Here is a 27,227-nt window from a genome sequence, read left to right on the forward strand (position 1 = left end):
TCCTCCTTCCAAAATTACCCTCAACATTTGGTTTGCTTTATTTATTCTTTTAAGTATCAGAGTGACTTTTTCACTCTAACATAATCTCAAGGTCTTGTTTCTAAATAGCCCTGGTTAGTTCAGAACAAACCTATTTAAAAAGTTCTGATGTCAGAACTGTTCATCACTGGCACTTACCAACAGTGAATTCAATTTGACTGGCACTGAAAGAGCATTCTCAAAAGGGCCATCTGGATGTCTTTGAAGGTGGTGCTCATCTCTACAACACCAGCATATCCATCACCAGGAAACTTTGACAGAGCACTGTATTATCAAAAGCATCAGTCACCTTTGCCAAATCATGGGACCTGACAAAGATCCCACAGAATATGAATAAATTCCATTAAAAATATAGGAAGTTCCAACATAAATCAAACTGCAAGTTGTGAAAAAACTTGAACATAGCCAGCAGCTGGGAAGAAAACTAGCAGGTTTTATTCAGTACTGAGAAACTTAAATGAGAAAAAAACCTTCTTCTATATGCATAAAACAGTGGTTTCTAGTAGGCTATTTTCATTAGAAAGCTCACTAGAGAGGAGAGGTCCTGGGCTTGCTTTGTCTCCTCCTCTAGCAGCAATAGTTCACTAAACAGTATTATCATCAACAGGATGATAGAACATTAATTATCGTTAAGAAGAGAACAATCAAAAAAATTAGTTGCACATCATAATTAGTCTGGCAGCAACATCTACAATACTGCATACAGTTCTATTCATCACATTATCAGGAAGAATGTAATGACTAGAAAAAGTACAAAGAGGACAGATGAGCAATGTGATACTGAGAGAGAAGCATTTAAATTAATCAGAACATTACAGCTTGGGAAAGAAATCACTAAGGAAGTTAAGGCCTATTAAGTCATGACTGGCATGAAACAGCTGAAAGGAAATGCATATCTGCTAACTCTCAAGTAGAACAGCTAAGGGACATCCTAGAGGATGATCAAGCCTTAAGTTTAACTCCAAAATTACTATTTCGATCAACAAAACTAAACTATAGAAGTAATCAATACAAAATATTTAACATGCTAAAATGATAAACTCGACAAACCAACAGACAATGTCATAAAAGAAATATCCAGTAATAACAAAACCATCAGCAAACAGGAGATCATCTCCAGCTCAGGAATTTGATAAACTGCAACTTTCCTTATACCATGAATTAATGGGAGAGGTACTGAAATAGAACTATGTGGAGTTTGTCCCTGTTCTCTTACTCTTATCCAAAGCACGGGACATTTACCCTCATTTTAAATTCCATGGAGATATGTAGATGCATCTCAGTGCTATCTCAGACAGTGCCGTTTATTTTCCACCTCTGGCAAATTCTAACACTGGACATGTCTGTTTCTAAATCACATCAGATCAAAAGAGCTCCTGATCTGAGCGTACTTGTCATTTTGGTTTTGTGACATAACTGTTGCACTTCGTATTTTCACCTAACTGAATTTCTTCAGCTTCAGAATATTAGCATTGCTGTTTGCACTATCAGCATGTTATTCTGAATACAAAGGCACAAGAAGTTTCCACCATAACAGCTATCCCCAGATCTCCTATTCACATTTTCTATCAGTGAGAAGTTTTGGCTTTTTGTTCTGATTAGGAACTCTATGGGGTCTGAAAATGTTGCAGTTCCCAGCAGTTCCATTTTCCTCACAGCTCTTTTCTCACTGCAAACTACAAAATGACACTGTGCTTGTAAAAGGAAGGCTCATATCAGTTACAAACATTCATCCTGTAGATATCGTTGTTTAAACATCTGTTTATCTGTCATGGTCCCATTAAGGTCTCTCCCACAGCAGTGAGCTGAGTTGGATTTGCTGGTCCACAGAATCTAGATGCAGGAATTCCCACATCCCACGCCCAAATCATCAATCTAAAACAAGAAACCACTTTAATCACACAAGTACTTCTTGGCAAGTGCAAAATACAAAAGAGGAGTAATGATCCTCCAGACAAAAACAGGAATGCTTGTTCTCATTAAGGGTTTCCCTTGGATTTTACTCAGCACAATAAGAAACTGCTCAACACTCTACTGCAACAAGGAATTGCAAGTAAAGAGAAGCCCTCAAAAGTTAAGATCTGGAGGCACCTTGTTTTTCATTTTCATTTGTTTCAAGGAGAAACTACCACAAAGAGGGAAAGCCACACTCAGTTTCCAAAGAGCCACATGTTACTTCAGCCACTTGATGAGGACTTGTTGTTTAAGCTGTTTTCTACTATGCCTGATACAGCAGCATTCTGGGATCTTTCTCTGTGGAACCTCAGTGTTACTGTCCAACAAGAAATAAATGATAGTAAGTGTTCAAAACTTGTTCTTGAAGACTGGACTTCACCAATTTGCATAAGAATAAAATGAGCTTTAAGGCAAAGCTCCACACTGAGTCGGCTATAAAGCAGACAGGCAGGTAAATATAAAGTTGGGGAGATGATGTATCCATTTTATTTTTTAGATTATCATAAAAGCCTCAGGTTTTATAAGTGGACCTTTTTTAAACAGAACATGGATTCAAGATCTTTGAGGAGGAATTAAATATTTATGTTTTGGTGCAATTATGGACACCCATAGAGTTATATGTGGGAGGAGACAGCTTTCTTTTTATGACAGATGGAAAAAGACATTGAAGATCTGACTCCAGCTTTCATTTTAAAACTGATGACTCCTTCTCGTCTGCAGGAAAACTCTTCCTGTACATGTCAGCTTTCAGACAGTCTTCAACATCATTTTTGCAGATGTAATTCATAAGTTCTGATTTCTCCCCTTGCCACCTTCCAAGTCAGACGCTCAATGCCCAAGAGAAGACTTGGAAGACCAGAAAGATTCTGATTTCAGTCATCCGGCTTCTGCTACTAGAAAACACCTCCCCTAAAGCCATCTCTTAAAAGTTTGCCTGCTCTTTCTTTGTGCTCATTTGTTTTGCTTACAGAATAAGGCCCATGGAAACTAGCTCTTCACCCACCAGGTTGAAAAGTTCATTCTGTTCTACTTTTTAATAGAAAAACACTTTCCTGTACGTTCAGCTCCCAGAATCCATCACAAGCCTCGTCTAGCTGGCTCTGACCAAATGCTGGCACCATTTTAATAAAGCACTATTTTTGCAGGTTTTTTTCCTCCTCTTTTAGCATTTAATACATTTTTCTCCTCAAGGCACACTGTCCAGGTAGCATAAATCTCCTGCCACAAGCACGAGTCTCTGAAGGATCAAGCTTTACCCTTGACAGAATCTCATTTGTGAGATCATCATCTGCTCTAGATTTGTCATGCTGTGTGCTGAAAAATATTTCATTTTCACCTTTTGTTATTGTTCTTTTAACTCTGCTTTCCTCTTGACAGACAGCTTTGTCTGTACGTGCTTGAACTCTTCAGCCACTTCACCACATAAGCCACAGAAGAGATTTTTTTCTAGGAAATGACAAAAAAGAAATAACTGCAAATGCTCTCAACTGTTCCCTCCTGAAAACAGCAACAGAGGGCTGGTGGAGTCCAAAGGAAATTTAAAATATTTTTCATAACTGAAGAAAACACCTAAATCTGTCTTCAGAGGAGCTCAGGACGAGGGTAGGAAGTGGTAAAGCTTTCCAAACATAACATACCACCACACACTCCTCATGTGCTTCTACTCATGCTCAGACTAGGGCAAGCACAACTTCATACTTTATTCAAGTTCATTAAACAAAAGCATTCAACGCAGCTCAAATAGCCTCATTCATAGCACAGCTCCCATACCATCCAGGGATACGGAGAAAGGGGAAGAGCCTGTTGAAAAGAAGTTTTACAGCAGAGAAAACCCCTCCAGCTAAAACAACAGCCGTATAAGGAGTTCTGTCAGAAGGGACAAGAGGGGTAAAGGAGATGATTTCAAGACATCATCTGAACAGTATTTTGGAGCTTGCCTTAAAACTAATCTGAATAAATTTATCTGTGTTTTGCTACAAGGCACGCAGATGAGCTAGCATCTCTTAGTGACCAAGGCTGGGTGTAACAGATCTGGAGAGGTAATGGAAACCATCACATTGGCCTCACAGGCAGGAAACTCATAGCTTTAGCATTTTACCTTTTATTACAAAGCAAATTCTTTCTCAATAATTCCCTTAGTTGCTGCTGTCACATGTATAAAATAATGCCTGCTTCATAGGGAAAGTCGTGTCGAAGATCACTCACAAGCACAGATCCCAAAGAACAACAATTTCGTAAGGATGGACTTGAAGCCCTGATCAGGGCACTATCCCACAGCTACATCTTGCTAACTCCTTTCAGCAGCATCACTGTCATGTCCCTTCATGTTCTTGTCTATAAGGCACAGCTGTTTTAAGAAATGTCATTATCTACTGCTTAAAAAAAAAGCCTACAAAAAGACATTTTCAGAACAAAGAAATAAAGTCAGTGTAATATTTGGCTCAAATAACAATGAGCAAAGAAGTAGTACTGTGCGCAGAGTATGTCAACAGGAGCTGAAAACTGTGACATATTATGAATTAAAAGCTTACTAGTGTTTATTGGTGTTCTGCATAAGGACTTGGGGGGGCCCTATTAATATTTTACAGCAAAGTTTTTATTTGTTTTTGTATGCTTTTGCAGTAAGTCATCTTAGTATAAGCTTTCTGATACAGGACATGCAATGGCCTTTACTTTCTCTCATGAGAACTCAAGAGACCTCAGCTTTTCTCTTCAGCCATGTACCAGTTTGGTAAAAATATACACTGCTAAAGAGCTTACATTTCCTTGTTGCATTGAGAATAGGTTTTGTCTCGTGCAAAAGCATGACAACATGAGAGTGAGGTGACATTTTGTCTCTCTCTTCCATCCTACTTCCACATTCTGTTCCTCATCTGCCCCTAGATGAGAGAGTAACTTTTGATCCAATAAGCTCAGTTCCAGCTACAAAAAAAAATATCAGCAATTTGCACTCAAAACTGAGAAGACACAACTACTCCTGGACATTTTTTGATAAGGAAACCCACACTTAATAAAAGGAGTAAAATCTTTATCTGAAAAACAGGCAGGGAGGGATGAAGCACCTGAACTATCTTTTGGTAACAGCAAGTGCACCCATCTACAGCTAACAAAGCTCACCACCACTGCAGCAGCAATTCCAGAGCACAAAGTAACTCTCCTGCCAAGAGCCCAGCAGCTGCTATTAATTAATTTCACAGATTTAAAAGAAGAGAGCAATTATACCAGCACCTGAAGGTGCCTAGAATTGAGCTTGGTCCTGAGTACAGACTCATTTTGCTGCTTTCTCCATATCAGCAGTCAGGAAAGAGGAAAAGACATTTAAAACCTGCATTACATCATTTTGTACGTGAATAATTCAGCATTGCTCAGATTTTTGCAGGCAACGTGCGTGAGACAACTGGGGAATTCTGCCTAGGCAGTGTAGGTTCATGGAAGGCAGATGGTGATTGACCAACCTGATCTCCTTCTTTGATTGAGTGACCTGCCTGGTGGATGAGGGAAAGCTACCTAAACTTCTGCAAAGTCTTTGACACTGTCTAGCTAGCAGCCCATGGCTTGGGCAGATTCACTCTTTGTCATGTAAAGAACTTGTCTGAATGGCCAGGCCCAGAGAGCAGCAATGAGTGAGGTTAAATTCAGCTGGTGACTGGTCATGAGCAGTGTTCCACAGGGGTTGGTACTGGGGCCTGTACTGTTCAGTACTTCTATTGATGACATGGATGAGGGGATTGAGTGCACCCTCAGTAAGCCTGCAGATGACACCAAGCTGAGAGGAAGTATCTACCTGCCTGAGGAAAGGAAAGCCCTACAGAAGGATCTGGACAACTTGAGTAGCTGGGCTGAGGCCAGTGGAATGAAATTCAACAAGACCAAGTGCTGGTTCTATGACCACAACAACTGGATCAGATTGTCAGACTGGAATGGGCTGCCCAGGAAGATGGTGGAGTCACTGTCCATGCAGGTGTTCAAGAAACATTTAGATGTATTGAGGGACATGGTTTAATAGGAAATATTGGTGATAGAGGGATGGTGGGACTGGATGATCTTGGAGGTCTTTTCCAACTGTGGGGATTCTATAATTCTATGATTCTAACATAACAAAAGTTCATAATCCCACAGAAGGAGACAAGCAACTGGAGTTTTGAGCTTGCTGTGCAAAATTCAGTGTCCCCCAGCACCAGCATGCCACTTATCTTGCTCACAGTCTGCTGTGTAGAGAAAAAAGAGAAACACACCTGCTTAGGCTTTTCCTGCAGATTTCCTTGCAGGATCTACATGTCTAACACAGTGGTGGCCAGGACAGTTCAGACCCTCTCACTCAGTGCCTCAATCCCTGCAGCAATCAAGGAAACAGGAAATTAAGCAAATAACAGTACAGAATGCAGAAGATACCTGAAATTAATATTAGCATGTCAATGACTCAGGAGAGCAGAAAGAAGGGATTAAAAGAACAATCTTCAAGAGCAACTAAAAGCAGCCTGACTATAGGACAATAAAAAATTGATCTGGACGGACAGTAGCAAACAGCTCACTGAAGCCATGCCCAGCTGATTTTGGAGCACGTAAGCAAAGGGAGGCAAGGGAGGAAATGGCAGCAAACAAAACAGAAGACAGGGCATGCAGGGGCAATGCTTTCGTATCACGGAAGGAGTGAGAAATTCAGACTTTCCGGGTGTTGTGGTGGATCACAGGAAGGATTACAGTATTAGCAAGGGAGAAAGCGTATAATGAGAATTTGAGGGAAAGGCATTTACTACACATTCTCTATTAAATTCTGCTCAAAACCTTACCTCTACTTACTTTGGATTTCCTTGTGCTTATCTTAGAGAAGCAGGGGGGCCTAAGCAGCTGCCTTAGAATTTTATCAGCATGTCTGCTACATTCACTGCTCCAAGTAGATGATCCCTGTGCTATTTAGAATAGGACTTAACCCAAATTACTTTTAAGTTCTCTCTTCTGCCATGCTCTTATTTACTTTGTCCACAGAGCACTGAGCTCACTCCTTCCTACTGTGATCCCTGAGGTGTCAATTCCTAACCTCCTCAGGAAGGTCTCTTGCCTACCTCATGCCCACCCAAAACAAGTTTGTTGGCTCTTCCTTGTTCTTCTTATGGCACCAGTCAGGTCATCTCCTTTGAACATCCATCAGTTTAGAAGGCAATCCTATACAGGATTCATATTCAGGTGTCTTGTGTCTTCTTTTTTTCCTTGTAAGATTTTAGGGAATGTGACTTCTGATACAACTGACCTGCTTCGCAGAGATGTATCAGCCTTACTTAGTGGTACTTCAGCTATGTCCAAGAGGAGACAAGCTGCACTGGAAACATGGGAGAACTACCTGCACCACACGTAGTACGCATTTTACATGGATTATGTATGGCTACGTTATTATACATAGCTCACATTTTCCACTTCCTTCTCTTTAACATTGAAAATGTCTCTAACAATTCTGCTCTAGTTTCCTTCAGTTTGATAGTACGTGAAATAAGCAGTGGTCATCAGCCTTTTTTTATTTTTATTTTTTGCTGTCTGGTTGACACAGCAGTCAGTGCTGTACCGGCTATGGCTGGTGCTCAACTTCCCTCTCTTCATGCTCTCTTCTAGCCCTCCCCAGCTACAGCATTAGTGTGGGAGGGAAACCCATCACAGTCAAATCCAGAAAGCACCCAGTGAAAACAAATAAGGTTGCTAAGGAACTGAACTGTCCAGATAAAACTTAAACCCACAGAATCTGGGCAATGGAAAGGAGTTCACGCGCTCGCTGCAGACAGGCACAGCTCCTTCCCCTCAGAGCTCGCTCTGTCACGTTGTACTAGCACAGACTGAGGCTGTGATTACTGTGATAACTGTGTGGGACTAATCCCCACAAGCGTGGGAATTCCAAGAGCCTAACATATGGCATCACTCAGTATCTACCTGTCTCTCTCCTTACTTTTTTTTAGAATCATACCATACAAAAAGCCAAGTAAACAAGATAGTACAGTTAGAACTTGTCAGATAAGTGTACTGATACCTTTAACCACAGCAGCCTCGCTAGCAAAAGCAGTGAAGGTGCCAGCAAGCACAGCCATGCAATGTAAGTGCACAAACCACAGGGATGCAGAAGGCACCTCAGCTCAGGACACTGTAGGCATGACTCCTCATCTGCAGCTCCACCTCTGCTCCGCTGTGCAGGTTCAGCCTCAGGAGGCATGCCTTGCCAATGGGGAGCTTTTCCTCCAAACCAAACATTATCTCTACAACCCACAAATAAAGTTATCTGCAGTACATCACTGGGAGGTAAGGAGATGAAAAAGAGAGGTGAACATGCCAGCTGTGCTTTGTGCACACCACAGGGCCCTGGGGGCCACGTGTATGTGCTTTCAGGCCTACAGAGCTCCAGAGGCAAGGGGTAACTGCAGTGAGGCCCCTTCTGACACCTGCCCTTTGAGCACAAAATGTTCTGTTCCCCACGCACACACCTACAGTGCAGCATCTGACAAGTTTCCTCATGCTTTAAAGGACTGTGAGAAAGAACATGTAACTATAAAGTTGTTATATTTAGCCCTCATATCTCCACTTACCTTGAGTCAAACCAGATACTCAAACCACAGCACTGCCTGCCGTGCAGAGGTGCCATCATACACGCTGTACAGCAGAGATCTCATTTGCCACCCATCTGATGGCCTAACCATTGCTTTGCAGCAAGGCTGAAATGTCTCTAGAAGACGCAACCTAAATATCCTTAGAGTGTCCAGGTGACTCTCTTCTTGCCTATTTTGTTCAAGTGACTGTATTTAGCAGTACAAAAAGGAAAAGTATTCACAAGAGAAGGTATCAGGCAATTCAAGTTCCACCTCCAGTCAGCAGAAAGAAATGCTGCAAAGGATGCACAGGTGCACATGGGTTCCCCCTTTCCAGGGCTGCAGAGCCAGGCAGTAACTGTAGGACTGAGCACTCCACTGTCAGAAGGCCAAGCAGCCTCCACCTGTCTGTGATCCCAACTCGGATGAGGAACAAAGAAGCAGCAGCATTAAACACCACTGATGCCAGGATACAACAGCTCATCTCTGAGCAAAACCAATTAACTCCTTGCATGAAGATACGGTCTAGACTACTTGTATGAAATTTGGTGCCTAAAGCCTGATTTAAGTACCAGTACTAGCTGATAACTTTCCTCATTTGGAAGCAAGGAGTTCTTCAAGAACGTGTCCATTAGTGCAATCCTTGCTACTACCAAATGCAGCTTCCAGACAGAAGTATACAGTTTGTATTTAAGACAGGTGGCTAATATAAATCTAAATTACGAATTATCAGTTTCTCAAATGCGTGGTTACAGGCTAGAAATAAGGATCCAGAAGGCAATGTAATTTATTTTGCAAAACTATGAAAAATATTTCTAGGGATGTACATATTTCTTATCTAAACGCCCTCAAAAAGACCCCAAACTTTCAAAGCTCTTTCTTCATCATACTGCAAGTTTTATCAAAACAAGCGCAGCAAGAACATCTGCACAGCCAGAGTTACAGCTCAGCTCTTGCACAAGGACAGCAAAGCTGCCCAATGGCTTCCATCCAGGAAGGAGACAAGTAAAAATAACAAACTCCCTTTCTGATGTGACACTTCAGCTGACGAAACTCTAAGAGAATTGAACAAGTACTAAGAGCAAGCCTGCAGCATTTGCTGTGTTTGCAGTGTACATGAAGTGTACTATTCATAATAAACATCCTGAAGGACATAGAAATGGTTTCCAAAGAAATGAGCAGAAATAAAAAGTGAAGATTTTTTTTTTTTTTTTTCAAGCTCCAAAATGCAGAACACCACACGTAACCCCTGCTAAGCTCCAAAACTCTCACCCCATTTATTGAAGCCTTTAACAGAAACCTTCTCAGCTCACAAGCAATAAACTTTGGAGAGAAGCAGCTCTCAAATGCAAGTAAGAGGAGATCTGTACCTTTCACAGTTGTTTCACATACTGTAAAATGAAGCATGGTAGAAATACTTAAGATCAGCAAAAATACTAACTTACCTTTGCTCCTTCCATTCTGGGCACAAATCAAGCACCAAAGATTGAATTTCAAACTGTAAAGGTTTCATTTATGCCTAAAGCAAACATCAGGTACTTTGCTACCATGGTGATGAACACAGCAAAAACACCTTAATCACTTCTGATTCTGCAAGTGCTAAGGAGGGCTTGGTGCAACAGTTAAAAGTAATCTGGCATTAAACACATGTTAAGAGTTCACTTTAGAAAATGGTTTGAAGTTCACTAAGTATTCTAACTGTGCATAAACTAAAATGCATCAACAGCAAATGAAGGCAGCAGTCATGCTGCACACATTATGTGTGCACAGTATGCTGGTCCTGCAAAAAGTTTCTAAGATAGGTTGACTGATCAAGGTTTCCCAACATTATAACCATAAAACTGTTTGGGAAATGAGTCACCTGCTTAACTAGCATATGTTTGCTCATACCCAGAGAATAAACATTCAGCTTTGGAAAACTAAACAAGTTACATCTTGTGGGTTTTTTTTTCCCGTTCTAAATAAGCAGGTTCTAAGCTAAAACTCAGTAATCCAGAGCTCCCTTTAAAAGGACAAATATTAAACCTTTTATTAATAAAACTAAAATTAAAGGCAACGGAATCATTTATGTTTATCACTTTTATATTACAACTTATATAAAAAAAAGTTAAAGATACAAATAGACTTCAAAGCCATTCCAGAGCATCACACAGACTTTGCCTTTTTAGTACTAATACCACCATCTTCAGCTGTCTTCTCTGCTGGTCTCTTTTTTAACCCCTTCATTTTTCTTGTCTGCAGTTTACTAAGATCTTGCTTCTGCATGTGGATTCGACCATAAGTTGTACCAAACACATCATGGGAGATGTTCTTTTTCTTCTTAGGCTGCAAGGGAAGAATTTGGCATTAGTATTTCTGAGTAGAGTGTGCCCGTAGCTGTGGTGAGAAGCCATGTGTTTTGCTGAATCAGCATCACTGGTAAACCACCAAATCGAGTGCCTAAAACCAAGGATGCATATGATCCCAAGGTATGTACCTTCAGTGCTTTGGGTTGTTTTAAAGATAGCTTATAAAGGTCATCTGAAGCTAAATGTGTTCTTCTCATAACCAAATCCAATGAAGGTCCTATATCTTCCAGTTCAATTCTTGGTATTTTACAGCCAGATTTCTTCAGAAGCACCCTAGAAGAAAAGAACAAAAACCACCAACATTGTCCTTTGTGATAAATATTTATCTGTCTTCCTAAAGGGCAGTTTCAATCTCACAGTTGGGAAGATGATTACAAACAACTGCTATTGCTAACTCTATTATTGAGAAAGATATCTACCAATAACAGTTTACAATTCATTTCCATCACAACATGAACACACTCAAAATATGATCCAGTTCGGGTCACTTTTTTCAAATGGGATTAGTACTCTCACTACAACTGCTAAAATTCAATTACACTACCCTAAAAAGTCACACTATTCCTTAAATTCAAAATATTAATGCACCTTGTGTATTAATAAACAGGGAAAGAACACATACTACAATTTATAGCGAAACACTCTGAGCCCTAGGCAAGAAGTTTGTAGGGTATTTTTTGGTGTTGTCTGCTGCATGGGTACTGTTTTTTGTTTGTTTCAGACTGCAGACAGCTTTTTATTACAAGAGAAATCATACAGTTGCATGGAATATACAAGTTTTCAGCAGGCTGAGCCCACAAAGAAAAGGTCATGAACTGTTAAGAGCACATGCCAGTGAAAAAAGATAGATTATCTTGTCCGGCATGTTGCTGCTCTTCTTTCCATCTCTGGCTACAGCGTACTGCTTGCTGTCCTCCAACACAGTCCTAGAAGTCAGCCTGAGATCAGACTAAGTTGACAAAGTCTAAAAAGATACTCCAGAGTCACCAATTCCCCAGGCCTAATTTACAACACCTTACCAGTCCAACCATGAGAGAACAATCCTTCTAGCTACAAGGAAGAGCTCAGCAAGGAAGGAATGAACACATTTAGGTCTTAAGCACTTCCCTTCTACCACACAAGTTACTCTGAGTTACAGAGGAAGACCTCTACACACCACATGTTTTAAATGCAGTACGATACTGCTCCAGGCAGTTCAGTTACAGAAATGCATGCTAAAATTTGGGAAAGTTTGACAAGCGTACTAAAAGAGCAAGCACAGATAAAATAGTCACTCACTTGTAGCTTCTCATGTAAATTTTCCCATCCACAGCTGTGAAATGGAGAACATGTTCTAACCCAGCCAGACGAATGCTGGGCACAGTAGGACCCCTGAAGAAATCTGAAAAAATAGTTAAAAATAAATGTCCAATTTCTTGCCTGAAAACAAAGCCCAGAAACAACCATAACAAATTGGCTCATTTCATAATGGATCCACATGATAGCAGCAATATAAGCTCCTTGCCTCTGCAGACTCTCTTATGGCATCAAAGAGGGTCTTTGTGTGTGAATCCAAGCGCACATAGGAATCCTGAGAAGAACACTTCCAGATATAATTCAGAAGCAATATATGAATATGGGATCTAAACCCAAGTGCACGGGCAAGAACAAATATGCTTTTAGAGCAGTAATTTTATTAACCTGATTGGGATAGCTCAATAGCCTCTCCCTCCATGTTTTTTAGCGACACAGTCTTAAAATTAAATGCATCTTATTTTATGGCCAACTCACATTCAGCTAAGCAGATTAGTACAGAAAAGCTATTCATTCAGATATGTTTTTAACACAGCACTCAAGACTCTTAATCAGTCAGATTTGGAAGAGCATAAAGAAATGATAGACTAGTACAAAACAGAACAAAACTATTTTGTCTAATCTTATCTACCTTCCCTCTCAGTGACTTGGGCAAGAAAGGTTTTGGTATGTGAATTCCTTCATACCAACCTCCCCACCACAACAAAGCATTTATGTTCTTTGAGTAAAAGATATTTGTCATTACAATTAATATTTTCTCTATTTAATAAGCAAAACACACCTAATAAAAATAAACACTGAAAATATTTGCTTAGTTTGCAAACAGAATACTTAAAGACAGGTTAAATACAAAATAAGCCATTTCAGCCAGCTTTTTACAGGAGACTATGAAAAATACTGTGCAATCAGTGCCTGAAATAAGCACAGCAATCAGTCCAACAGATGCAGAGGGTGGAAAAAGAATGTGACCTTGACTGAAGGAACAAGGTGTGCTAATAAACATGACAGGGTAATGCTGAAACACAGGAGAATTGCTAACAGATGCAAAACACATCAGTCTCTTCCGTTCTGTCCCATTTCAGATTCCCCAGCTACTTGCCTTTTCCTCCACTACCTTTTTTCAAGAGTATCGGCATTGGAACAACCTCCGAAACAAAGTTGTGATGGCATATCAATTGGAATCTAGCCAGGAAGTTTCCTTGGTCAATTAAATACTCTCCCTCATCCTCTCCTGGGCTGAGCTTGTACTTATGGGGAAAAGTTGCAAATAAAATACTTCGTTCAACTCTTGCATGTACTCTTTGACTTGTTCTCTGTGGGTTCATAAGCTCACATTTATAGCACCTTTACTGGCAACACCTCTCTGCATTTTCCTGTGGCATCTGACATCTTTTTACCAACAGGATGACCTCTTCCAAACAAATGCAGGTGGCCGGGAATTTCTGTTTCCTGATAGTATTCAACAGCTGCAGAAACCTTACACTTCAGTGCACCCAAAGAGTTGAAATTTTTAATGTTTCTTAATTTATATCTCTTGCTTTGGTTGAACTACACACTTGTTTTCTCCTGTTTCCATTCCTAGTTCTTTCTCCATCAAAACATTTCCAGAACTAATAGTTTACTTTTTCTTGCAGAGAGGTTCACAAACTCTTCCAATTTTCAGATAGAATTTCTTAGTTTTTTGGACTATGAGCCTATATGCTTCTTCTTCTATCAGTTCACATCCAGAAGGTGGCAATACTGTGACCTCTGAAGCTATGATAACATTAGAGGAGTTCAAACTCCATCCCAGCCATCCCTTTCCTTGACTAGATGAAATCTGGAAATCCATGAGCTGGTCAGAAGAATGTGTGAAGAAGGCAGTATCAAGAACAATCCAATCTAAAACTACAGTAGTCTTCAACAAATTGACAGTTTAGAAAGTGTATAAGTGAGTCACGTAATGCCTAGCCATTTTTAAGATGTGCAACAGCAAACTAGCCAGCAGGCAGCAATTCAAGGGAAGAAATATTTCATACATGCAAGCACGAGACGTTAGAGTTTCATGAACTGCATTCCAAGACCTTACACTGCAAATGGATTCCTGTCCTATTACCTTGTTAGACAATGTAAACAGAGAAAGAACAGGATGTCTCTGCCTTCTGGGTCTCTAAAAAAAATAAATGCAGCTGCCTTTTCTGTCTTCTAAATAAACTATTGCACTTCATATTTTAAGTTGGCTACTGTGTCTGGTCGCCATGAAGACAGTAATTCACCCCTGGTTTTTAATTCTACAAAGAAACTGATGTAAGATGATACTCCAAATATGCACAGTCCCTCTTGGAACCACAAAAGCCAATGAAAGCTTGGTTGCCCACTAGCATCACATTGTAATGGCAACAAGAAGTTGCTTGCTATCTAATATTCCCACTGGGATCTGAACAGTTCTAATACAGTAACAAACTACTTGCTGCTGTTAAAGGAGTTTTTCCTTCTTAGAAATGAAGTCTGAGCTTAAAAGCACTATCTTGTGCAGGAACAGAATGAATCTGTTCTTCCCTAGCAGTTAAAAGCAGCCAAATTCTCAACCCAATTATTTTAATTGGTTACTGGTACCTTCAAGTCTTCATACAACTTGACCTCTCCCTTTACCTACTGCCTTGCATTTAGGTTCTTCACAGCAGTCAACAGAACATCAGGACCTGGAGTACTTGGAATACGTTCAAGATGAGAAACTGGGTGTCAGTCTGAGTACAGTTTTAACAGCAGAGAGTTATTACACACAAATTAATAGGAGTTGGCAAACATCAAAGGAAGGAAGACAGGAAAGACTTGCTAGTTATTTGGCAACTATCTAACGATGAATGTCTCCTATTTAAAGTACCAAGTTACTTGATAGTGGGATAGATGAGCACATCTGGATGAGAATCACCAACACTGTGCATACGTCTGAACAAGCTACACCTTAGAAAGCAATGCACGTACATCCTGCAATGTAAACACTCAGTAACAGTGACACAAATACGCATTATTTAAACTCATTAATCCTCAAATTCAACATTCACCTAACTTCAAAGCTCCATAAGCACAGCATTAGTCTTTCATACACCCACAGACAAGTCAGCTGTACTGAGAGGATGCAAGGGTTCTCCTCTTCTGCTCCCTTTGAGTCTCACTGCAGATGAAGTATCTTGCTTTAAGGAACCATAAGATCAAGTGGGGAAAAAAAAAAACTCTAAGGTCACCTTCTGAAGTGTAGCTATTCAGAATAACCCCAAAGCGTGCTTTAACTTCTGATGCTTCCAACCTTGAGGCAAAATAAAACTCTTCAAGCCATTTTGTTTACTAAGACCCCAGCCCTCCTGGATGTTATGGCACAGCTATTATTTACAGCTAGTTTTTACTGCACGTATTCATTCCAAATACTCAGATCAATGGCACTTTTGTTAGATCTGGCCAAATTTCCAACAGAAAATGCTTTCATAATAAAAACACAGGCTCGATTATACCAATACGTTCTGTGAGAAAAAACATCCCACTTAATGAACTTAATCCAATGATTCAAAATAAGATGTTCATTTTGTTCGGGAAGTAACAGAGCAGTATAATTATAAGGCAAATATTTTTTAAAAACACCAAAATTTCCCTCACAATCAATACTATAAATCTTAGAGAACACATAATCTCAATTCAGGGTCTTTTAGACTAGTCTTCATCAGTCACAATGATTATTTAACTCTAATTTCATGTCACATGAAATTCACAAGAGCCTCTCCTCTTGGTTTCCTTCTGTGCTGAACAGGAACAGTTACTGACAAACCACTGTTACTGACTGCAACAGATTTATGCGATCCCGCTGCTCAAATCATCAATACACTGACCAATAAGAAGGCTCTTCAGTCTCCTGTATTCTTCATTTAAATCAAACGTGTCACCAGCAAATATCAGCATAGGCTTTGTTCCTTCAGGACATTTATTGTTCTGTGGGATAAGAAATTTAAAACAACAAAAATTTAGACCGTGTTAGGGAACTTATTATTGACTTAATGGCTGATTATCCATTGAAGACTGAATGAAAAATGGTGACCTGTGATGTCTAGACAGAGCAAACACTTTTTTCTTATGGTAGGTGTATGGAGGGGCTTTTTTCTAAACAGATGAATTGTATTACTCCCTGTGCCAGGTTTAAATATATATATATATATATATTTAAAAGAATAGTTAACCACTGAATACAAATTTCTACCAACGTACACAATTATTTGACTATAACTTTCCCATCATTAACACTACAAACAATCTGACTTAAGGGAAAAGTTCACATTCATAAAAGTGTATTTTTTCATACACCTCTAGACAGCCCTGCCAACAAACTAATGAAAGCAAGGAACACAAACATTCCTTACTTTTGCAGCGCTTGAAGTATTCAGTACACATATAATACATTGGCTAATTTTGGTAAGACTAAAACATACGAGGTGATTTTTCCCAAGTTTAAATAATCAATATGTTAGCTTTTTACTCAGTTAAGTACAGTTTCCTGAGATTTGCCATTTAAATGCTACCAGTGACTAAAGGAAGTTTTAGAATCATCTCAACAGTGTGCCTCTCTGATTACAAATTGAAAACAAGTTGGTATGAGTGTGGATGCAGCTGAAAAATTGATCCATCTTCACACCAATTCGTTTGGCTGTGTTGATGAAAATAATCCAGCTGGAGAACAACTTCGCCCCTGCGCCACTGGTCCATGGAACAGGGGGGACGAGAGGAAATGGCCACAAACTGAAGCATAGGAAGTTCTGCACAAATGTGCATGGGAACTCCTTCCCAGTGCAGTGACGGAGCAGTGGCACAGCTGCACAGAGAGGTGGTGGAGTCTCCTTCTCTGGAGACGTTCCAGACCCACCTGGACGCCTACCTGTGCAACCTGGGCTAGGGAGCTGCTGTGGCAGGGGGCTGGACTCCATGATCTCTGGAGGTCCCTTCCAACCCCTACATTTCTATGATTGTATTAAATCAATTCTCCAAAAGAATTAGCTGCACAGCAGTAAAAATGTAATTAGGGTGGGAGGGGTGGAAAAGCTGTAAGCACTGCTAACCAGAGTCATAACTTTTGAAGGCTGGATCACCTCCTGATTTTTAATACGATTAATGTCTTAAAAATGCATATTTATACAGAAACTTCCCATGAACAGAATCTAAATAAAGACTTTTGGAAATGTAACTACTTAAAAATAAAAATAGGAATAAAACAAGTCTGAAAAAAAGAATTTGTAAACAAAGTTGTCGTAATCTTACAGAGAGTTTGCCACACACAAAGTAAAGGAAAAGCAGAACACAGAAGCAACACTGTATGGAAACACAAACTAGCTATACTGAAGTATGGAGTGAAACACTTAAAAAAAGAGCTTCTAGTCTTTAATAAGAAAACAAATGCACCAACAAAACCCACCAGCAGATGTCACTGAAAGTCTGTAGCAACTCCTCACCTTGATGTCTTTCAGGGATACAAAGTTCTCAATGCCTAGCTCAATCATGTCTAGCACATGGTAATCAAACATGCGACCTGCAAAGGAAAGAACACACCACAATGAAGAAAATACAGCTACTTAAATTGTTATTGATAGCTAGACCTGCCATCGAAATACCAACCCAAGACAGACACATTACCTACTATCAGGTTATTGGGTCGCTTCTTGTTATGAGAGCCAAAGAGAAACAAAGAACAATCCGACTTCTTGGAAAAGAACTCCTACAATGGGAAAAGGAAAACATGATAAACTACGAGTTTCACTTCGAAGGTGTTTAAAATACACTGAATAAATCACACATCTCTTGCTTCAGGATCCACTTACTGACAACTGCATTTACCAGAAAAGCTCAGTTTCTATACCTGCACCTGGGAGATTTGAAAAAGAAACTGCTGCATCTCCTCCCAACAACAGCAGCAGCTAAGAGGTTCATGAGAACACTCCACCCCTGCCTGCAGCTCCTCATTTCTGGGAGGTCAGGAAAGACACCCCATGGAGCAATCTCTGTCTGGGTGAACGGCATACACAAATCACAGTTCAGCACTGAGCTCTGCCTCCGGGTCCCAGGAAAGTACTGACAGGAGGCATATCAAGAACAGACATCCAGGGGACTCCCTTTGAAACTTGTGCATACAGCAGCTCTTCGTTACCTCACTTCAACACTGGTAATATTCTTAACAGCTGCATGTATTTCACTAAAGAGATGCAACAAACTCACTCAGTGTCCCACTTATGCTGCAATATCTCATACACCACTAAACTGACTTTAAAAAAAAAAATATAGCCAAGTTCAAAATAAAAACTAATTTGACTATCTGTAGCTTTGTGATTATTTGGTGACACTCTTCAATGACCCACTCCATTGTCTGTTCTAGGCTATGAGAATTTAAGTTTCCTGTAGGATCAGAAGTATCAGAATGTTTATAGCTGCCATAGTGGTCAGCTAGTTTCTACATGGCTGTGACCTAAATCATCCAGCTACATGGCTGTAAGGAGTTTATCTTCAGCTAATAATGTTGAATATCTTTCCTGCTGCCTACCATTTCAAGTTCCACTTAGAAAAATAAAAAGTCTTCGCCTGGCATGCCTGCATGATTTTTTCTTCATACACACATTTACTTACTACTGCAGCTCCCAACCCAGAGCTTCAGCATGCATTCTCAGTGGATTGTTTTAATAACTGCCCAACATGTTGGAATGCTGATCCTTGTTTCCTATACGTGAGTCAGCAGTAGCACAGGGCAAACCATTAGAACAAGTTGTTTGGTTCCAACTGATCATATTTTGAGATAATTCACTTCTGTCTTGTAGAACCACAACCATACATCACCACCATTCCCATTTTGTTGAATATACAGATTTTCAGAGAGATATTTCAGCAGTTGAAGTTCTGCTTTGATTAAAGTGCAAGTGTATGTGATGCAATCTTGGGGTTGGTCCCTCTATTTTTAGCTTTCCCACTCATAAATTCACTTGATCATAAAACACTAAATCAGGAGAAAAATCCAGACAGGTACATATCATTAAGCAGATTTACAACCTCTCCCATCCCTTCCAAACTATTCTAAGCCACCAATGAGTCACTTTTCCCCCACTTTATTGCAGGCCAAATAAAAGTATTTAACTGAAATTGCTCATATTTCTGTTAGTTCTTCACAGAACATTGGAACAGAACTCTTAGCCCTGCTCTGCTGATGCATGTATTTACATGTGGGCTTGTCTTCATCTATCCAAATGTGATGAAAAGTCAAGGCTAACCACAGGGGTCATAGTATGAATTCACCAAACAGAAAACAAGTTATTTACAACCTGTGGCTCTGAAAAGGCATGTCTTTAGGAAAAACAAAACAAAACTCTTAATTCTTCCTTTTGTCAAGCACTGTAGTGTATAACAGTGTTACACATTCCTAACTTTGCCTGTCAGTTTGAAGAAATGTGTACTTATGGTAAAAACAGCACCCCCACAACATGAGGATTCTGCCTTGCAGATGGGAGGGATAAAGCCTACTGATACCATAAATACAGATGTAATTCCACCTTCAACTTCCCCAAATTCTTTATTGATGAGAAATCAAGTCTAACTTCTCATAGTATAAAAGAAAATTATCTTTCAGTCATGTTATTGATTTCACAGCTGCAAGATCTCAGAAGATATGGTTTATACTTACCAGTGACGTCTGATCCTCAAAAGGCCTAGTAATATTTTTCCTGACAGGAAGCAGATGAAAAAGAAAAGGTAAAAAAAAAAAGTTAAATCTGAGATAAGCACTTCAGTTTTTTCTGATCATATCACTATTCTGAATTCTGGTGGAAACCGCAGCACTAGAAGATGAGTTTTAGTTCAAAATGTAGGTCATGTTTATACTGCTGGGTGTTCTTTAATGATGTCACTGCCATTTTAAGTACATTTTTCCAAAATTTTTTGCCTCCTGGATCCCAACTTTCAGAACAACTACATCAGTGACACCTCATGAACTCAGCTTGTTCATCCAATGTTAAGTTCAGCTCTTAAAATTAATGCTTCTATCCCATACCCGTACAGACAACAGCTTCCCATTTTCAGCAAGACCAATCCTGTCATTATGATCAGCCTACCCACCTGACACAGAACCTTGCTAGCTCTTTGTATGGATCACAACTGCAGAAGCCAATTGTTCAAGCCTATGGAATCCCACTCTGTTAATATCTGTCACAGAACTGCATCAACACCGACTACACGTTGCTAGTTTCCAGTCTACTAAAATTTAAGATGAAAGTCAGTTGCCTTCTGTAATCCTTTCTGTTGTTTAAGCCCCCATGCTAACCAGCATCTCTGCTCATGCCTGGAAATTAACAAACGCTGCACTGTGTGTGACGTGACCACTTACTTTTTATACAGCACGGCAAAAGGCTTCTTCAGAGCATACTACAAAAGACAAAGTTAAATGTGTTACATCAAATGCATTCACATCCAAAAGCACAACACTGCTTTTCTTTTAATTCTGCAACTTACAAGATACATAAACAGTATAATTGCTCGTGCAAATAATCTAGAAAATAAATCACCACAAAAAGCCTACTCACAATAAAACACTCTGCAGTGACAACTTTAAATTGTGAACCAGAATAACAGAGGAGGGATATATCTCTAGAAAATAAAAAATAAACTAAAACAACTGAAATTAAAGCCATGTAATACAAGCCTATTTGTCTGAAGAGAAAAAAAAAACTGAGTGAATAACCACCTGAATATCATCAGCAGAAGACAGCAATAAAATGACACAAGCATGGTGAGAAAACAGCACAAGAACAGCTATTACATGAAACTACTGTGTTTTCAGCTGAGACAGGATTACAAGTTTATCTCTCAGGAGAGGCTGAGCACTCACACAAGCAGCCTACAAGACCGTGGACGTGCTTTCCGCTGTGCTGCCCCATCCCAACCCCACATCTCACACTCCTGTTTTCAAACATGCTTGCAACGCCTCTCCTTGCTTACTGGACCTTGTATCACTTTGTATCTTCACATTAAAAAAATACCATTAATGAACAGAATAACTGAAGACTTCAGCAAAGAAAGAGGAAAATAAATGCATCTCCCTGGATTGGTAGGTAATGACTTACAATGTCTTTAAGAACGTCAGTCACCGTTGAGTTAGCATTTCCTCCTTTGATAAGCATAGCATTCTTCGTATTTTCTGTAAGTTTGGGTTCTCTCTTCTCAAGAAACCTTTTCGCTCTCTTGGTTTTAGGCTTTCTGCAACAACAAATTACAGCTAAAAACTTATCTACTGAAGAGGAGCGGCGCCACGAGGGGCACGGAGCTCACACCCATGAAAAACGCCGCAGTGAAGAAGCATACCGGCCTTCCTCCGCTGCCCTCTCGGTCCCGCGTCCCACCCTCACGCCCGCAGCCCGGACGCGATCCCCCCGCCGCTCGCAGCACTGCCCCACTCACACCACCCGCTCCAGCGCGTCCATGGCGGCCCCACGCGCAGCTTCCGGCGCCTCACATCCGGCATCCCGGGGCGCTGCACTGCGCATGCGCGGAGAGCACGGCCAAGCGTACAGCCGAAACCAAACTGCAGCCTTTCCGGCCCAAGTCCCCACGCGACTGATACGTTACACGTCACGGACGTTAAAGCTTCACGAGTTCCCGTTTAAACTAATTCATTTTTTCTACTTTTTACAAAGACACGCAATACAACTGTATTTTTCAAAGGCAGGGAGAGTTCTTTTTTTATTTCTGATGTAACTGTTCCCTTTTCTTCAGTTTTGAGGTAGAGATGCACACATTTCCAATCAGCATAAAAAAATAACAAAACACCAAATCTCTCCCCAGCATTATCCAAACATGAAAGGAATGCACAAGAACATGATGCCAGTTTTTCCTACTAATTGCTCAGATAAAACAGAAACTGTGTCACTGGCCCATTAATTCAGTGAGGACACTGAAGAGATGAGAACTGGTATCACAGAGGTGCATCACCTAAGGCAATGCTTCCAGAAGGAGAGTCCTCTGCCTCAGAAGGAAGGCTGTTAGGCAGAGGTACAGAAGCAACATCTGTTTCCAAGCTGTGTGGCTTTTCCAGATCACAGTTCACATCAGAATTTCCTCTGTCGCTCACCTCACCCTCTGACTCTTCAGTTAATTTATCTTGGGCCTGAGCTGACTCCTCAGAATCTTCCTGTTCATGCAGAAAGCTGCAAATCATATTTGGCCTGTAGGAAAAGTCTCTGTCCTTGATCTGTAACCACTCCACACCACCTGATGCAAAGAAGGACAATCAGTATTAGTCAGAAAAGGAGTTAAAATACCTTATTTTTTTTTCCCTAGTTTAAGTTCACAGATTATTAATGCTGAGCCAAAATAACATTTAAGAACCACTTAGGAAATAAAGACATCTTTCAAAAATTTGGATCAACATCAGTTCCTGTGCTGGGTCTCTCCTTGAATTGATACCATGCATTTTCCTTGAGAAGCAGAGCTACAAATAACAGAAAGGTCTATTAAAAAAAAAAATCAAGCAAAACTTAGTTGTTGAAATATTAACACGTATAGACTAAACTTATCTTACAAAGACGTACTACATAGCAACAGGTTTTTATCTGTTATCAGTCAAGAAAACAAAAGGACAGTGGAATAATTGTGTACGGCTCACTGAAGTCATGAGCTAAGCATCTATAAAACAGCTCCAAGGGAGGTAATTAAGAGAGTAATGAACAACAGCAATGACATAATGACAAGATATAAAACTATGCCATTCTGACATCACAGGTTAAAAATGTAACGAAGTGAATGTATTTGTTCACATGAATTTGAGTACATCCAGTAATGCAACAAGGAATGAGAGCATACAAAGGTGTCATCTCCTGAACTCAGGTTATCTAAGCCCTTGCAATATACACATCCAACAGGCTGCAAATGGAACTGGGATTCCTCTCCCACTTAAATAAACTTTTAGTATATACTGCAAAGTCACAACATGTTTTATTTACTTTATATGCATAAGCTTCTGCCAGAGTATAGAAAAAATATGTGGCAGTAAGTACTGCTGTTGCACCCCATAGAAAATAAAAGCTTAATTACATAAAGAGGGGGAATGTGCGGTGTTGATAGGTCTGCTGAACTGCTGTTATGTTCTAGATGACATCTAATGTTACACATCCTACAAGCAGTGTCTTGCCAACTGCCCATAGTAATATTTTACGAATAGGTAGCTCTTTAATATGAATAAATCAAGTATATGAGCAGAGCCCTGCCTACAGGATGAAAAGAAAATAAGAAGTGTGTGGTCTGCTAGATAGACAGCTACAAGTAAGCTAAGCTCAATTAACTGTATATTACATAAGTACAGTTTAGTATATAAAACACAGAACTTCTTACCAAGGACATTATAGATTTCCAAGTATTACCTAGACTCAAAAGGCCATTACATAAAGTGACAAATAAAAAATGAAGAACAATTAAACACAAAAGTATTGCCTCAGATCTCAGAAGAAGTGCCAAAACTTCTATATGACAGACAAGCATAACAAGGAATCTTAGCCTATGTCCAACCAGAGCTTACATCCTTCTGCAGCAATCTCCTACTGGAGATACTGGAGGCAACTCTGAGCAGGAGTCTCTTTATAAGAGACTCTTCAAACATACACAAAGTGTACATTTGTTGCCTAAAGAAGGAAGCTCTTCTCGTTTCTGCATTGTTGATTCAAACACTCAACTCAAAGCTGACACTCATAGTACGACCTATCAGTGACCCTATGCGTTAGGGCAGGGATACTAACCAGTGCTCTCTTCTCCTTCTTTCTTCTCTGTCAAAAGTGTCCGTGTCATATTCAACTTCTTCATTGTGTGACACTTGTACTTCAGCTGCAGTTTCTGGTTGCCTTCTGCATCTGCTATGAAGAGAGGAGAAAAAATAATACACAAAAGCCAATCATTACAATGAATTCCACTATCAGCTGAAAAGAAATAGGATTATTTTGAATCATGCAGGCTTTAACAATAAACAGGGCATCAAATGGTTACCATTACCATGCTCTGTGTTCTCCTCAAAAAACACGCAGGTTCCCAAGGCATCTAAAGAAAAAGCGAAACAGCCTTAAACATCAATTTCTATTGGCCACAGATACCACACTCACTGCCACAGCTCTGGAAAAGCTCTGATTTCCACCTTCAGCCAAAGGCCCAGCCTTAGTTTATTTACTACTTGCCAACTCAGAAACAGACAGCAGTATCAGTGTCACTGAATGTCACTACAGTGGAGGGTTTCAGATCATTTTCTTCCCAGTTGTCACCACAAGGCAAATAGGAGAGACACATTTTGCACAACATGCAAGTCTTATTATTAAGGAGACAGCAAACACCTACACCAGGGCCTCTTATACCCCATATTCTTTCCTTCAGAAATAACAGGTGGTAGACCCCAGTCAAGTCCAGGTCTACTTTCCAGTACATAAATCTGGATGCATGGCAAATTCAGATGGTGCTGCTCTCTGTTATTATACAGACACCGTTAAGATCTTCAATGCTTCATGGTCTCCTGATCTCTACTTGCAGTGATAGAAACCAATGTTAAGAAAGTTCTTTGGGTAACGTGAATGAGGAGAGATTCTTTTTCCTACCTTCATACTCTCCAGCAAAGACGTATCTGTCCACTTGCAAAATGGGTCTCTCTGTCTCTATTCCCTACAAAGAAATGGAAAACAAAGCATACATGTTAAGAGTCCATTTCTTACTCTACAATCAGAGTGCGCTGAGCAGAACAACACAAAGCAGAATGTTACAGTGGAGCTTTAATAAGTTTTGCAAGTCTTCCCATTGTATAACATGAACACTGTTAAGGAACACTTATTTTGTGATTGACAGCAGGTACACCGAGTATGAGTAGTATATCATATAGATATTTCAAGCTATTCTAACAGCATTGCAAGAGTATCTCAAAGTACAATGTTTATATGCATTCCATTAACACTGTTGAATAACACTCTTTCTATCACCAGTAATAAATCATCACTGTAACACATTTGAAGAGACTTAGGTCAAATCCAAGAAGCCAGTCTGCTTATAAAAGCATATTCATCCAGTAGTGGATAATTTATAAATTTGGATAGCATTTCCATACTTAGTATTTTCAAAATTGACTCTACCACCTCACATACAGTCTGACCAATAGCACACTCTGAGATGCTTTCTTTGAGGCTGTCAATGTATAATAAAAAACTGATAACCCTTTAGATTTGCAGTAAATTGAATTAGCCAGACAACATCTGCAAGAACACAGTGCGATGCAGAAACACACAGCCTTTGCTGTGTGCAAATTATTTAAGGAAAATATATTTAACATTTATTTTTATGTGTTAAGATACACGATTTTAAAAACTCGTTGAAGATCTTAAAAGCAGAAAGGATAATAAAAACATATATATACTTCTGGAAGTATTTCTTATATTCAGTAAGAACATGCTACTTCTGACAGACTGACCACAACCCACAGCCAAATTATCTACATTTCACTGACTTCAAGGCATTTGGAAACAGCCCTTCTCTGTCGTTGACGCGTGTACTCACTTACCCCTTTCCTATCGTGCTGTAATCACTCACCAAAATCTTGCATTTGTTCTCACATTTTTCTAAGAAGTCTGAATCGATAATTCCCGAGAGCTCCACCATCACCAGCTGCTCCTACAAGATAAGTTAAAACGTTCATCTGTAACTGATGCACCTGAACTCCAGAAAAGACACAAAGACACGGACCTCCAGGATAAACGGCCCCCAGAACAACTTATTTTGCATCTCGCCCGCAGCAAGTGGCAGATATTAAAGAACAGCCAGGGGAATGCTGCAGAGACCCGTGACAGGGAGTGGAGCCGCGGCCGCTCTGCGCCCGGCCCCGGCCGCCCTCACCCGGCCCCGCGGCCCTTCCCCAGCGGCGGCACGGGGCACACCGACGAGACACGCCCCGAGGGGGCCGAGCGGAACGACTTCGCCGCGCCCCTTCCCCTAACGCTGCCCGAGAAACGGGAGAGCCCGAAGAACACGCAAACCGACCTCCACCTCATCCTCTTCTTCCCTCTCGCCCCCCTCCCCGCCCTCCGCCGCCGCCATGTCGTCGACCGCTCGGCCGCCGCCTCGCCTCAGCGCGCACCACGTGTGCACGGCGCCGCCATCTTAGAGGGGCCCGGCCCCGCCCCGGCCCTGGCCGTGCCGCCAGCAGGAGGCGGGCGGGAGGCGCTGCAGCGCTGCGGTGTTCGTGGCGATGGCTGCGCCGCTGCCCGCGTCGCTAATTAAAGTGTTAATTACCTGTGTATTGTGCCGAGGGAATCAGCAGCCTCTACCTCAGCTCTGCCTTAAGGAGAACATTCAGTGCAGCGCCCAGTCTTTTCTCGTAGACAAATCCCTGACTGCATCAAGTCGGTTTAGCAGTTGTTGTTAGGGAAGCCAGCGTTCAGCTTTATTTTGTTTTCTGTCAAGCCTGGTGGTTCAGTTATCCCTTTCATAGGACTTGATTTGGGATGTTACATGAGGCTGCAATAAAAATGACTTGACAAAGCAAGGCTGGTTCTGCCCGGGGGTAAAGACCCTAAGCACATCAGCAGGGACAGCCGCTAGGGAACAGCTGTTGGGTGTATGAGAAGAGTTAACTGTCAAAACTTTAATAGTGTTTATCATTTGCTTTGCTTAAGGATTCTAGAAAATACGAAAAACAAGCTTTTCTCTCTGTGTGGGTGGGAAATTAAGTGACTTTCACAAACTACAGACCACCCTGATGAAAAGGTGAATTTGTGCTGGATCGGCCCGTGTAAATCGCCAGCTGGCATGAGCTGTCTATGAGACAGCACATCATTTTGTTCTTGTACCAGCCTCAGCATCGTGCGGCATCTGGGGTCATTTCAGTCGTCTCTCTGCTGTCAGGGTGTGCAGCAGCATGATGGGAAATTGTTGGTGCATTAGGGCCACGTGTATTTTAGAGAGGGCTCTAGCTCATTGCCAGCCTAAACTTGTCACACACATTCGTGATTTGGCTTGGTCTGTC

General features: G+C 40.7%; 2 protein-coding genes across 4 annotated transcripts; both read right to left on the reverse strand.

The window, feature by feature from the left end:
* Positions 1-10,622: 10,622 nt before the first annotated feature.
* On the reverse strand, positions 10,623-21,682 carry RPF2 (ribosome production factor 2 homolog). Its single transcript, XM_065735110.1, has 10 exons — positions 21,647-21,682; positions 21,313-21,445; positions 20,577-20,614; positions 19,878-19,917; positions 17,849-17,930; positions 17,668-17,744; positions 16,060-16,159; positions 12,185-12,287; positions 11,035-11,179; positions 10,623-10,883 (listed from the first exon to the last, which is right to left on the reverse strand). The coding sequence occupies exons 1-10, from the start codon at positions 21,667-21,669 to the stop codon at positions 10,704-10,706; spliced, it is 921 nt and encodes a 306-aa protein (XP_065591182.1). The 5' UTR covers positions 21,670-21,682; the 3' UTR covers positions 10,623-10,703.
* A 278-nt stretch (positions 21,683-21,960) lies between these two features.
* On the reverse strand, positions 21,961-26,359 carry GTF3C6 (general transcription factor IIIC subunit 6). Of its 3 annotated transcripts, none has more exons than XM_065735123.1 (6): positions 26,243-26,359; positions 25,796-25,876; positions 24,817-24,880; positions 24,227-24,271; positions 23,977-24,087; positions 21,961-22,456 (listed from the first exon to the last, which is right to left on the reverse strand). In XM_065735123.1, the coding sequence occupies exons 1-6, from the start codon at positions 26,297-26,299 to the stop codon at positions 22,161-22,163; spliced, it is 654 nt and encodes a 217-aa protein (XP_065591195.1). In that variant the 5' UTR covers positions 26,300-26,359; the 3' UTR covers positions 21,961-22,160. The 3 variants fall into 3 exon arrangements, with proteins under 3 accessions (XP_065591195.1, XP_065591211.1, XP_065591204.1); XM_065735139.1 differs by having other exon boundaries at positions 23,977-24,090; positions 26,243-26,340; XM_065735132.1 differs by lacking the exon at positions 26,243-26,359 and adding an exon at positions 25,949-26,075 and having other exon boundaries at positions 23,977-24,090.
* Positions 26,360-27,227: the final 868 nt, after the last annotated feature.

The sequence above is a fragment of the Cyrtonyx montezumae genome, unplaced genomic scaffold (assembly GCF_038088225.1).
Source record: "Cyrtonyx montezumae isolate F1298 unplaced genomic scaffold, pur_monq_1.0 scaffold_0, whole genome shotgun sequence".
Classification (NCBI taxonomy): domain Eukaryota; kingdom Metazoa; phylum Chordata; class Aves; order Galliformes; family Odontophoridae; genus Cyrtonyx; species Cyrtonyx montezumae.

What these genes read in the sequence shown, in the direction of transcription:
- RPF2 (XM_065735110.1), bottom strand. Translation starts at nt 21,669, where the DNA reads ATGGACGCGCTGGAGCGGGTGGT. An exon ending in TATCCCTGAAAGACATCAAG is followed by an intron (nt 16,160 to 17,667) that starts GTGAGGAGTTGC and finishes CTTATCCCACAG; the next exon opens with AACAATAAATGTCCTGAAGG. An exon ending in AACAACCCAAAGCACTGAAG is followed by an intron (nt 10,884 to 11,034) that starts GTACATACCTTG and finishes CTTCCCTTGCAG; the next exon opens with CCTAAGAAGAAAAAGAACAT.
- GTF3C6 (XM_065735139.1), bottom strand. Translation starts at nt 26,299, where the DNA reads ATGGCGGCGGCGGAGGGCGGGGAGGGGGGCGAGAGGGAAGAAGAGGAT. An exon ending in CTTTGCTGGAGAGTATGAAG is followed by an intron (nt 24,272 to 24,816) that starts GTAGGAAAAAGA and finishes CTTTTTCTTTAG; the next exon opens with ATGCCTTGGGAACCTGCGTG. An exon ending in TGAGGAGAACACAGAGCATG is followed by an intron (nt 24,091 to 24,226) that starts GTAATGGTAACC and finishes CTCTCTTCATAG; the next exon opens with CAGATGCAGAAGGCAACCAG.